Below are 12,374 nucleotides of genomic sequence, written 5' to 3'. Positions count from 1 at the left end.
AGAAGATGGCAGCATAGTCTTTGGTGAGGATATGCCTCAACTGTTTTGCCTCCCAGCTGAGAAACCCTGGAAAGTTGTTCTATTCCGTGAAAGGACCAGGGGCTGGGGTCTCGGGTCCAACACAGAACAGGCCTTGGGAGTCTTTGAGATGAAGTCTTGCTAGTTAAGCCATGTGCTATTACTGAACGCAAAAGGCACAGGAGACAGATATGTTGGTCTGAAAATGTAACGGGACAGCAGGTGTTTCTTTTGTTGCATTAAGGCCTAAATCTGCACATTTCCATTGTTGAGGGACATCTGAAGGAAGAACCAGTCACACGTATATCGCAGAGGAGTCAAAGCAGGTCTCTGCGAATACCTGCTAGCAGTTTTGTGCGACACGACAAGAGTTGGGGACTGTCAGATGATACAGAACAAACGACAAAAATGAAGGCGGTTCTTTCTCAGGAACAGCCACAGAGTCCTCTTGTTGCCTAGGTTGGTGAACAAGCCTGACCTGGAAACTTTTTTGGCGGGTGCAGTGATCTGCTCTGGCCAACGACCAGTGTTGAGAGGCTTCCTTACTGGTTGGCCTAGTCTCCCCGCAGATCCACACTTTGGCCAGAGCTAGACGGTGCTGCACAAGAATGAATTCTCACGTCAGGTCTTCAGGACCTGCTGCAAGTCCTGACCCTCCAGGACTTGGTTTTCTAACCAACTCCGTGCTTGCAACAGGGCAGAACTGTATTGCCAGAGTTGGCTCTAAGGTGTATGGGCTTGAAGAGCTAGCTTTGGTATATCTAAGGCTGTGTAAGGAAGACTGATTTTCCAAGGTTTGAAAACTGTATGGTGAAGCTATTTGGTACATGCACACATTCTCTCCCCTCTTCTCTGTTTTGCTCTGGTCATCGGCCAAACAGGCCTTCCTATTTTTATTTCCTTTAAAAAACACACCTCCCAAAGCTGTTAGAAAAGGGATGCTTGTAGGGTGAAAAATGCAATAATTATTATTATTATTATTATTATTATTATTATTATTATTACCCCGCCCATCTGGCTGGGTTTCCCTAGTCACTCTGCGTGGCTCCCAACAGAATTAATGATGATAATAATGATACTAATAAACTGATAAAACATCAGACATTAAAAGCTTCCCTAAACAGGGCAGTCTTCATATGTCTTATAAAAGTCAGACAGTTTATTTCCTTGACATCTGATGGAAGGGCAGGTGCCACCACCGAGAAGGCCCTCTGCCTGGTTCCCTGTAACCTCACTTCTTGCAGTGAAGGAACCACCAGAAGACCCTCAGAGCTGAACCTCAATGGCCGGGCTGAACGATGGGGGTGGAGACGCTCCTTCAGGTATACTGGGCCAAGGCCGTTTAAGGCTTTAAAGATCAGCACCAACACTTTGAATCATGCCCAGAAACATACTGGGAGCCAATGTAAGTCTTTCAGGACTGGTGTTATATGGTCTCGGCGGTCACTCCCAGTCACCAGTCTAGCTGTAGACGGTAATGTCTCCTCCTATCACTCTCAAGGCCCCTGAAAACATAATCTATTCACTAGCATTCTAGTCCCCAGCAAATGTTGGCTCAATTGAATCTAGAACTGCTCTAAAGAAGGGAATCAGCGATACAGCTGTTTTTTAGTGGCTGAGATGGGTAGCTCTTAAAATAAGCACACTCATCTGTGGTGACATTTGTGTGTGTGGAGTTTCTTGCCCTTTTGTTGGGGGGCATGTTTCCCATTGTTCTGCTGTGGAGAGTGCCAACGGCAATTGTATGGGCATACCCTTATTCATTAATTGTTTGGGCATACCTTTATTCAGTAAGGGATGCGGGTGGTGCTGTGGGTTAAACCACAGAGCCTAGGACTTGCCAATCTGAAGGTCAGTGGTTTGAATCCCCACGACGGGGTGAGCTCCTGTTGCTCGGTCCCTGCTCCTGCCAACCTAGCAGTTCGAAAGCACATCAAAGTGCAAGTAGATAAATAGGTACCGCTCTGGCGGGAAGGTAAACGGCGTTTCCGTGCGCTGCTCTGGTTCGCCAGAAGCGGCTTAGTCATGCTGGCCACATGACCCGGAAGCTGTACGCCAGCTCCCTCGGTCAATAAAGCAAGATGAGCACCGCAACCCCAGAGTTGGCCACGACTGGACCTAATAGTCAGGGGTCCCTTTACCTTTATTCAATCCTTTGAACGTTTACTGCTTCTTTATATAAAAAGAGGAAGATATAAGCGCCTCTCACCTCATGAATGAATCCCTGTAAAACACACACACACTAAAAGTTCTCCCCCCCCCCCGAAATCACAGGCTACCCTTTGTTGACGTTCTACCTCTTAAATGTATTTGCTTCCAAAAGAGTTAGTTTTTAGTCATTCTGATAAATAAGACCAGGAAGAAGAAAAAGTTGAAAGAACAGGTCACATTCATGTTACAATGAAGGCAAGAGGCGGCTCTCTCCCCACACCCCACTCCCTGCAACAGGGCAGATGAAGGCATTTCGAAAGAATAAAACATATCCATAGCAAAGCCATGACAGAAGCTGAAAAGAGACAGTAAAATCCAAATGGAGTCGCAGGAAGGCACTGCGAGTTGAAGCCCACGAACGAAAAAGAGTGATTGCCAAGAGGAAAGTGGGTGAGGGAAGAATCTATACTTATACATCTTCCAGTTCCGGGGCTGAGGTGTTATGCCAAAGGCCATCACATCGATGTATACGAGCTGCAAATAAGAACTGAGTCAGATATCTTTTGCACAGCTCCTGCCACCACGGAAGCAAACTCTGAGCAGTTCCCAGCCAAACTGACAAATGCTCTTCCCACAAATACTGGACTACAAAGCTTAGATTAGTAACAACTTTGTCCCACGTGAAGTTGGACTAATCTGTGCAATTGCACCAACTCAGCCAATGGTAACCATCAACCAGAAGCTCAATATAAAATAAATATTGAAATAGACAAGCTAACTTTTGCACAGCAGCTGCTTAAAAAGGTTTGATCACCCACAATCACTGCTGAGGCCCTATGCTAGTCTTCAGGACCACAAGACATCCCATTGTTCATAGAACAGAGATACAGAGGGCTTGTGCGCCCAGCATATGAAGTGTACATGCTTCAGGTGCAGATTCAGTTCCTGGCATCTTCCATTAAACGATCCCAGAGAACCAAGGAAGATTTCTGCTTGACGATCCGAAGAGCAGCTGTCACTCAAAGTAGACAATGCTGGGGCAGATGAATCAATGTTCTGCCTCAATATATGGCAGCTTGATATATGCATACAGGGCTGACCCCAATATTTAGGGTGTGTTTTTCAATACTTTTGGCAACATCCCCCTCCCTCTTTCAAAATAATTCAGCAGTGCTTCAAGAGAGTCAGTTTATTCAGGATACGTGTTCCCCAATTGGCTGGGATCAACCATGAGCAAGGAAAGGGGGGAAGTGTTGGAAAAATGGCCCTGAAGCACCAGCAACTAGGGGAAATGAGGGCACCAAACAGAATTTGAAGCTCCCCTCTCCCCCACAGAGAAGTTTGGAGGAGGGCGATGTGGGAGATGGTAATTTTAGATATGGACTCCCCGGTGTTGACTTTGGTACAGTGGTGCCTTGCAAGACGAAAAGAATCCGTTCCGCGAGTCTCTTCATCTAGCGGTTTTTTCGTCTTGCAAAGCAAGCCCATTGATGGCTTAGCGGATTAGCGCTATTAGCGGCTTTTAGCGGTTTAGCGGATAAGCGGCTTAGAAAAAGGGGGGGGGAGGAAAAAACCCCCGCAGGAACTCGCAAGACATTTTCGTCTTGCGAAGCAAGCCCATAGGAAATTCGTTTTGCGAAGCACCTCCAAAACTGAAAACTCTTTCATCTAGCGAGTTTTCCATCTTGCGAGGCATTCGTCTTGCGGGGCACCACTGTATATTCCTTTACTTCCAGGCATTCAACGGCATCTGAGGGATTGATTATTAATTCTTGATCAGCACTTGTTGATTGTTATTGTGTTGGGATTACGTGTTTTAGTACTGCTACAGATACGAGGAAAGCAACCTCTTCTGTCTGCTAAAGAGACAAAATATCAGTGCTGCATTGGCCGGGGCAGAGGCCAGAATTTGTGCCACCTCTGGGCGCAACTGCTTTTACAGACCCAAGAAAATAAGACAAATGGAGCCCAATCACATGGAGAAAGCAACTCACCAAGGTCATTGTTGTTCATCATGGCATTGGATGCACGAAGCCTGGGGCCTTGCTGGGTGAAATGATACCCAAACTTCAAGAGAGACTCGTTCTTTTCTAACATACTCGCAATCTCCATTTCTACCTTGTTGCCTAGGGGCTGGCTCTTTATTTGGAAAAGGAAAAGGGAAAGGGAGTTAGTACAGGAACCCATTCTGTTTTTACTTCCCCATCCACTCGATCTTGACTTTAGATCTGACTTCAGCTCCACAGCGGTGGCCAGTCCCATTTCTCTGCCTGAGGCAAAATGAGAAGGGGCCGCTTTTTGCAAGACACATGCCTCCCCCTGCCCCTCACCTCGCTCACCGGGGTTCAGCAGGTGTGGCTTCCAGGTTCTGGCAATCTCATGGGGCTCTTGTGAGGTCTCGCCAGAACCCGGAAGATGCTGCCACTGCTTTTCCACCCCTTGGATTCTGCCAACTGAGGCAGGCTGCCTCAGTCTGCTTCTATTAAAGGTCACAGTCCATCACACTTTCACTGCGTGAGTATACTCATGTGTAGGCACCTTGTTAGAAGCTTTTATTCATTTAGCAGACAGGTCAGCCCTGCAGTTCTATGATTCTATCCTTGGAGGGGGGAACCTCTCATTGAAACCAGAACACTGAGCAAAACTGCTTTTTTTTTTTTTTTTTTTAGACCTGCAGAACAGAGAAGGCTGTGTCAATAGTGTCAACTTGCCCAGTTTCCCTCATAATGTCATCATGGGATGTTTCTGACCATTTCTGAAGGCCAGTGAAAACTTTTTTGCTGATGCAGCCAAAATGGACTTTGAATATATGGGGAACCCCAAGCATACTGAAATTAAGCCCAGCTCAGATTTCAAACTATGCCTGAAGAATAATTTCCTTAATAGGCCAACCAATTGCTATCTTTGTGGTTCAGAAGACAACGTGTGCTATATCCTGTATTGCCATTTATACAGGTCACCTAGCAAATTCTTTTTAGAAGATCAGCCGGATGATTTCAAAATTAGGTGATTGCTGGTTGATATAGTGATGTTTTCCCCCTTATATCCACAAGCTGCAAGAAAGTCATGGGCTACTTGCTTTGACCCAAAACAAGGTTGACGGTCAAAAGGGTTTTAAATGATTCGTGGAATTACAGAATTTTAAGTTTTAATGATTTGCAGTTCTGAAAATTGATAAATGTATTGACTCACTCATGGATTGCCTTGTTTGTTTTCTGTGATTTATACTGCAACGGCCACTGGCTACAAATAATAAACGTTTAACTGGCTGAATGGATCTACGCTCTCAGACTGCATTTTATAACAGTAATAATTCAAGAAGTAAACTGCTTTGGTGAAGCATGAGAGAAGGCACAAGACAGACAGCTAAGCCAGCGCTTCAGTTACTGGAATGAAATGAATGCAAGTCATTTCAGTTGTAAAGCTGGGAGTTATGCTGGGCTCTCATTTTACAATGGTGTGGCTTGCATTTATTGCCAAGTGATTCTTTAGCCTAACAATGGTATGTTTGAATCCAGCCTACCAGAGTAACCATGGTTTGTTTCCTGCCAACAAACCAGAATGTGAAGCCATGGCTTATTGTTTGCTTACAAACCATGGTTTGTTCTAACCATGGTTTGGTGTCATATTTGAAGCCAAAAACCTTGCTTAACCATGGTTTGCTCAGTCATACAACCCAGACACTTCAAAGGCACGAAGCAAGAGCATCTGAAAAGCAAACCAAGCTTAGGAGAAATAAAACATGGTTTCTTTGCCGAGATGTGAGATGGTTCGTGGTTTGTTGAACCAACCATGGTTAAAACAAACCATGGCTCAGCATTAAGTGCAAATGCAGCCATTAGGTCTGTCTTCACTGGATGAATTTGCCTCATCCCTCACCTGTGCATACAATCTACAAAATATGTGTCACTTATTTAATTCTCCCCATGCAACATTTCTGTTTCTCTTCTGAGTATAAAGCAGAACTTTTTATTTTGTGCTTCCTTGTATAACAGAACGGACACGGATTTTTATATTACCTGGTTGTCAATTTTGAGCTCAATTAGCGTCGTGTTTTCCTGCAGTGCTTCTGCGAGCGCCAAAATTCCTGATCCAGAAATGAAATTTGATTCCACATTTAAACTCTTCAATACACCGTTGACTTTTAGCATTTCTGCCAATGCCTTCCAGAAATAATAATAAACAAAAGAAGTAATAAGATCATCATCAATAACTAGAAAGCTTATTTTATTGTTTTAAGAACTTAAGATTCCTGCTGTTGTATCAGACCAAAGCAATAGCTTGTCAGGCCAGTGAAACAGGTATTCTGTGGTGCCTGGGACAGTTTCTGAGATCTTTCAATATATGACTGCAGACCCAAAAAGGCCAGGGCCTTGTGCTTAACTCCATTTGCTGCCATAACCTTATTTCCAGTTTATGAAAGATCTTTGACACAGGACTTGCATGTTGACACTTCTTCATCCAGCAGGCCGTCTTTAAAGGAGACTGTTATGTAGTGAAGTTTCACCCTGGGCCAGCAGGGGGATACTGTAGATAGTTTTCACTCAGGTCTGTAGATAGTTTTCCCTCAGGTCCGCGTCAGTTATTTTAGGCGGGAACTCTGGGCTGTTGTTGTTACAATGTTGACAGCCGGCTGCCTATAAAAGCAGGCCGGCTGAGCTGTTTGCAGTCAGTTCTATTCCAGCTTACGAAATAAAGAGCTACTTGGAGAAATTGCTGTGTCGTCTGCTATGTCAACCCACAACTTAACACTGGCGACGAAGGTGGGATGGATGGACATCAGAGCACAGCCAGATGCGGCCAGCCTCTGAACTGAGCTGAATCACTGAGCTGAATCACAGAGCGAAATCACTGAGCGAAATCACTGGACAGAACCAATTCAGAGCTGACTGTTCTGGCTAGAGCACTGTGTTCCATCCATCGCCCCTTCACGCCGGCATCGGAATCATGGCTTCACTTGTGCCTCTACCGCCGTTTGCGCCAGCCTCTGAATCATGGGATTCCTACCTCGCTCGGTTCGACTGCTACCTCCAAGCCAACGAGCTGACAGCAGTATCAAAGGATCGTAAGTGGGGCCTATTCCTCAGCCTCTGTGGGTCTGAGGTGTTTGAGACGGCCCGAGCATTGGTTGCGCCCGAAGCGGTCCAGGCAACACCATGGGACACGATCCAAGAGAAGCTCCGCAACCACTACGCACCAAAGCCGTCCAAGATTGCTGCCCGCCATGCGTTCTACCACCGGAACCAGGCAGAGGGGGAGTCAATCAACAACTACACCACCGCCCTGCGACAGGCTGCAATGCACTGCGAGTTCCGAGACTTAGACGATGCCCTGATGGATCGAATCGTCTGCGGGGTCCGGGACATCCATCTGCAACGGCGTCTCCTTGCCAAGCCAGACCTCACGCTGCAGAAAGCCATTGAGGAGGCTGTGGCCTCAGAAGCTGCTGAACGCTCCGCCCAGGAGATCCGCAAGTGCAGCAGCCCGCGTCTTGCTAGGGAGCCAGTTCCGGTGCATCATGAAGAGGCCAGCAGTGATGAGGCATCCTCCAGTGAAGGCGATGACGTGCACCAGACAAAGCGGGAGCACAGGAAGTTCCAACAGAAGTCCAAGGGCCAACCGGAATGTGCCGGCTGCGGAGGCAACCATTCCCGTGCCAAGTGTCGATTCAGAGACGCCATCTGTAGGAAGTGTTCCAGAAGGGGCCACATCGCTAAGGTCTGCCGATCGGCTCCGTCTGACACTCCCCCTTCATCGACTCGCAAGTCCAAGCCTTCACTCCAGTCTGCCAAGGAAAGTTGTTTCGCTCTCACCAACTGCCGCTGCCCGTCTGGAACCACGATTGGCCAAACTGACTCGCCTACGCGACGCAAGCTGAACGTCACGGTGCTCATTGAAGGAGCTCCATGTGACATGGAGATCGACACCGGGTCTGCCCTGTCCATCGTGTCGTGGAGCACCATCAAAAGACTGGTACCCAGAGTGTCCAAAAGGCAACTCGACTCTCACCGCGTACACCTGAGAGACTACCAGGGAAACGACATTCCCGTGGTAGGCGTTGGCCGGTTCCGGATTGCCTTCAAGGATTTTTCGGGCCTGCTCCGGTTGGTGGTGGTCGAAGGTCAGCGGCCAAGCCTCCTAGGGCTAGACTGGTTTGATGCCCTCGGCCTGGAAGTCACCGGCATCAACTGCATCTCTAACGCAGAGACTGAGGGTCTGGTCAAAGACTTTGCCGAGGTTTTTGACGGCACCTTGGGGCAATATACAGGTACGCCCATCTCCTTTAGCCTTGATCCACAAGTCGCCCCCATCAAGCTAAAGCCACGCCGGGTTCCCTTTGCTCTCAAGGCTAAGGTGGACGAACAACTGGACAAACTGATCGCCCAAGGAGTTTTGGAGCCGGTTGACCACGCCAAGTGGGAAACCCCCATCGTCACGCCTGTCAAGCCAGATGGGTCGGTGAGAATCTGCGCTGACTACAAGTGCACGATCAACAAGGCACTTCAGCAGCACGCTTATCCGGTTCCTGTTGTCCAACACCTGCTGCATTCCCTGGGTGAGGGTAAGGTCTTCGCTAAGCTGGACCTTGCCCAAGCCTATCAACAACTGCCAGTCGATGATGCCACTGCTGAAGCCCAGACGATCGTCACCCACCGGGGGGCATTCCGTTGCCGCCGGTTGCAGTTCGGGGTGAGTGTGGCTCCTGGCATTTTCCAAAGCCTTATGGAGCGTCTCCTGCAAGGGCTTCCGGGCGTGGTACCATATTTTGATGACGTCTTGGTGTCTGCAGACTCACACCAGCAGCTGTTCGAGCGCCTCCGTGCCGTGCTGACCAGGTTCCAAGAGGCCGGGCTCAAGGTAAAGAGGGAGAAGTGCCAGATCACCGTTCCACAGGTAGAGTTCCTGGGCTATCTTATCGATGCCTCCGGCCTTCACCCGACCACATCTAAGATCCGCGCTATCCAGCAGGCCCCCACCCCAAAGAACAAGACGGAGTTGCAGGCATTCCTGGGGCTGCTGAACTTTTATAACATGTTCCTGCCCCACAAAGCCACAGTGGCTGAGCCTCTTCACCGACTCCTTAGTACAAAGACGCCTTGGGCCTGGGGTCATCGGGAGACGGCGGCCTTCAACGCGGTTAAGGCTCTCCTTTCATCAGACAGTGTGCTGGTACAGTACAGTGAATCCAGGCCGCTGGTCCTTGCCTGCGACGCCTCACCTTTTGGCATCGGTGCTGTCCTTAGTCACCGTTTTCCAGATGGAAGAGAAGCACCACTCGCCTACTTTTCCAGGACACTATCTCTGACGGAACGGAATTACAGCCAGCTCGACAAGGAGGCATTGGCACTTGTGGCTGGAGTGAAGAGGTTCCATGAATACCTCTATGGCAGGACTTTTGACCTCATCACTGACCACAAGCCACTCCTGGGCCTCCTCGCCGGTGATCGTCCAACTCCACCGGTCCTCTCGCCACGCATGCTGCGATGGACTGTTTTCCTGGCTGCCTACCACTACCGGCTCATCCATCGCCCGGGGAAATCAATGGGCCATGCCGACGCCCTCAGCCGTTGCCCTCTTCCAGCATTTGTGGAAGACCCGGCTCCAGCTTCATCGCTCCTTCTGATTGAGGATCTTCCGGCAGCGCCTGTATCAGCTGCCACTGTGGCCTCCGCGTCTGCCCAGGATCGCACCATCAGCCGGGTGCTCAACTGGGTGTGGAGGGGGTGGCCACAAGGGCCTTTTGCATCGGAGTTCCAGCCCTTCGCAACCAGACAACATGAACTCTCAGCTCATCGCGGCTGTCTGCTGTGGGGAGACCGCGTCGTGATTCCCCAGGGACTCCGTCAGCGCGTCCTGGAGGCTCTGCACGTTGGCCACCCGGGAATTGTCAAAATGAAGGCGTTGGCTCGGTGTTACGTCTGGTGGCCTAATATGGACGATGCCATCGCTGCCTGGGTGTCCGCCTGTCAAGCGTGCCAAGAGTCGAGGCCTGCACCACCGGCAGCTAAGGGACACACCTGGGAGACGCCAAAGACACCCTGGTCGAGGGTGCACATTGATCTGGCTGGCCCCTTTCACGGCCGGACCTTTATGGTAGTGGTGGACGCCTATTCCAAATGGCTGGAGGTCGCCCTGATGCCCTCCACCACTACCGAAGCTGTCATCCGGGTGCTGCGAGGCCTGTTTGCAACGCATGGGTGTCCTGATGTCCTTGTCTCTGACAACGGACCACAGTTCACGTCAGGCACGTTTGAGCGGTATCTTTTGGGACTGGGCATCCGCCATGCCCTAACGGCACCCTTTCATCCATCCAGCAACGGGCAAGCGGAAAGAATGGTGCGCTCGGCAAAAGAGGCACTGGCGCGCCTGGACCGGGGAGACTGGCATGAGCGGGTCGCCGAATACTTGTTCGTGCAACACATCACCCCTCATGCGGCCACAGGGAGGAGTCCTGCTGAACTGCTTATGGGCCGCCGCCTCAGGTCACCGCTCGACCGGCTACACCCGGACTTTGCCGTGGCTGAACCCCCAGGCTGTGCCAACGCACCACGGTCATTTGTCCCAGGAAACCAGGTCTTTGCCCGGAACTATGTGGGGGACATTCCTTGGGTGCCAGCCACAGTAGTGGGAGTCACTGGACCTCGCTCGTACCAGGTGGCACTCGAAGACGGACGCTTGTGGCGACGGCACATAGACCAGCTTAGGCGCAGGGTTGGGGACTTGGACACTACCGAGGTGCCCCCAACTGCGCTTGCGGCTCCAGAAGAGACACGTACAGATGGCGAGGCCCCACCTACACCTCCCTCGCAAACTGCCAGCGTGGAGCCGAACCAAGCCGCTTCAGAGGGTCTGCCAGACTTACCACAGACTCAGACCACTCCACTTGCGGAGGCTCCACCCACAGCAGCGGATCCAGGGGAGTTGGTTCCAACGCCACCTAGGGTCGCACCACAGCCTCAGCAAGAACTGTGTGGCCCTCCGGACTTGGCTACCTGTCCCCGGCGGTCTGGCAGAGTTCCCAAGCGCCCAACTTATTTAAAGGACTATGTTGTTGGACATGTATCACTGTTGGTCTAAGTATGGGAAATGTAACCAAGATGCTTTTGTGCCTAATTGAACCATTACGCGTAGTGCTGTATATAAGGAAACCATTACGATTGTAACTAACGCCTTGTCTCGGTGGGGAGGGGTGTTATGTAGTGAAGTTTCACCCTGGGCCAGCAGGGGGATACTGTAGATAGTTTTCACTCAGGTCTGTAGATAGTTTTCCCTCAGGTCCGCGTCAGTTATTTTAGGCGGGAACTCTGGGCTGTTGTTGCTACAATGTTGACAGCCGGCTGCCTATAAAAGCAGGCCGGCTGAGCTGTTTGCAGTCAGTTCTATTCCAGCTTACGAAATAAAGAGCTAGTCGGAGAAATCGCTGTGTCATCTGCTATGTCAACCCACAACTTAACAGAGACAGTCCCATTAAACACTTCCCCGAGAAGATTAGCTGAAAGTAATCTGCCTAATACTTACATAAGCGACAGGGTCATTGCTCCTTGTTCCTACTATGCTGAACTTTTTCACGTACGAGTTGTTCTTCAGAGCGTCAGCATAGGCTTTTAAAGTTGGTATGGGAATGTCCTTCAAAAGACCAACAAGCAGTCAATGGCAGTGTGCTCTATTTTGCTGAGGGGGGGCATCATAACTACACACACTGAGGAAAACACACCGTGATCAGTCCATTCTACTGTCTGTGTAGACCAGGCCTACGCCAGTGACAGGATCAGTAGGTATTTCTCCTACACAGGCTTCACTGTAATACTCTTGCGGGTGGCACTGTGGTCTAAACCACTGAGCCTATTCAAATCCCTGCGACGGAGTGAGCTCCCATTGCTCTATCCCAGTTCCTGCCAACCTAGCAGTTCAAGAGCACACCAGTGCAATTAGATAAATAGGTACTGCTGCAGCGGGAAGGTAAACAGCATTTCCATACACTCTGGTTTCTGTCACAGTGTCCCATTGCACCAGAAGCGGTTTAGTAATGCTGGCCGCATGACCCGGAAAGCTGTCTGTGGACAAACACCAGCTCCCTCGGCTTGAAAATGAGATGAGCGCCACAACCCCATAGTCGCCTTTGACTGGACTTAACTCACCAGGGGTCCTTTACCTTTTTACCTTTCCCATAATGCTTTTGCAGAGCTTACATTCATTCTGCTATT

At 49.8% G+C, this 12,374-nt stretch overlaps 1 protein-coding gene across 6 annotated transcripts in view; it reads right to left on the bottom strand.

The window, feature by feature from the left end:
* Positions 1-12,374, bottom strand: part of TMOD1 (tropomodulin 1) — a 41,461-nt gene that overhangs the window by 1,643 nt on the left and 27,444 nt on the right. For 4 of the 6 annotated variants that reach the window (XM_081845459.1, XM_081845460.1, XM_081845461.1 and 1 more), the window contains 3 exons: positions 11,689-11,796; positions 6,189-6,332; positions 4,164-4,308 (listed from right to left, as the gene is read on the bottom strand). In XM_081845459.1, coding sequence (XP_081701585.1) covers positions 4,164-4,308; positions 6,189-6,332; positions 11,689-11,796 — 397 coding nt within the window. Of the gene's footprint in view, positions 1-2,638; positions 2,704-4,163; positions 4,309-6,188; positions 6,333-11,688; positions 11,797-12,374 lie in introns of all 6 variants that reach the window. The other 2 variants (XM_081845463.1, XM_081845462.1) reach the window with 2 other exon arrangements.

This window comes from Podarcis erhardii, assembly GCF_964252035.2.
Source record: "Podarcis erhardii genome assembly, chromosome: 17".
Lineage (NCBI taxonomy): Eukaryota > Metazoa > Chordata > Lepidosauria > Squamata > Lacertidae > Podarcis > Podarcis erhardii.
The sequence above is the reverse complement of the archived record's forward strand: the minus strand, read 5'-3'. Positions and strand labels throughout refer to the sequence as shown.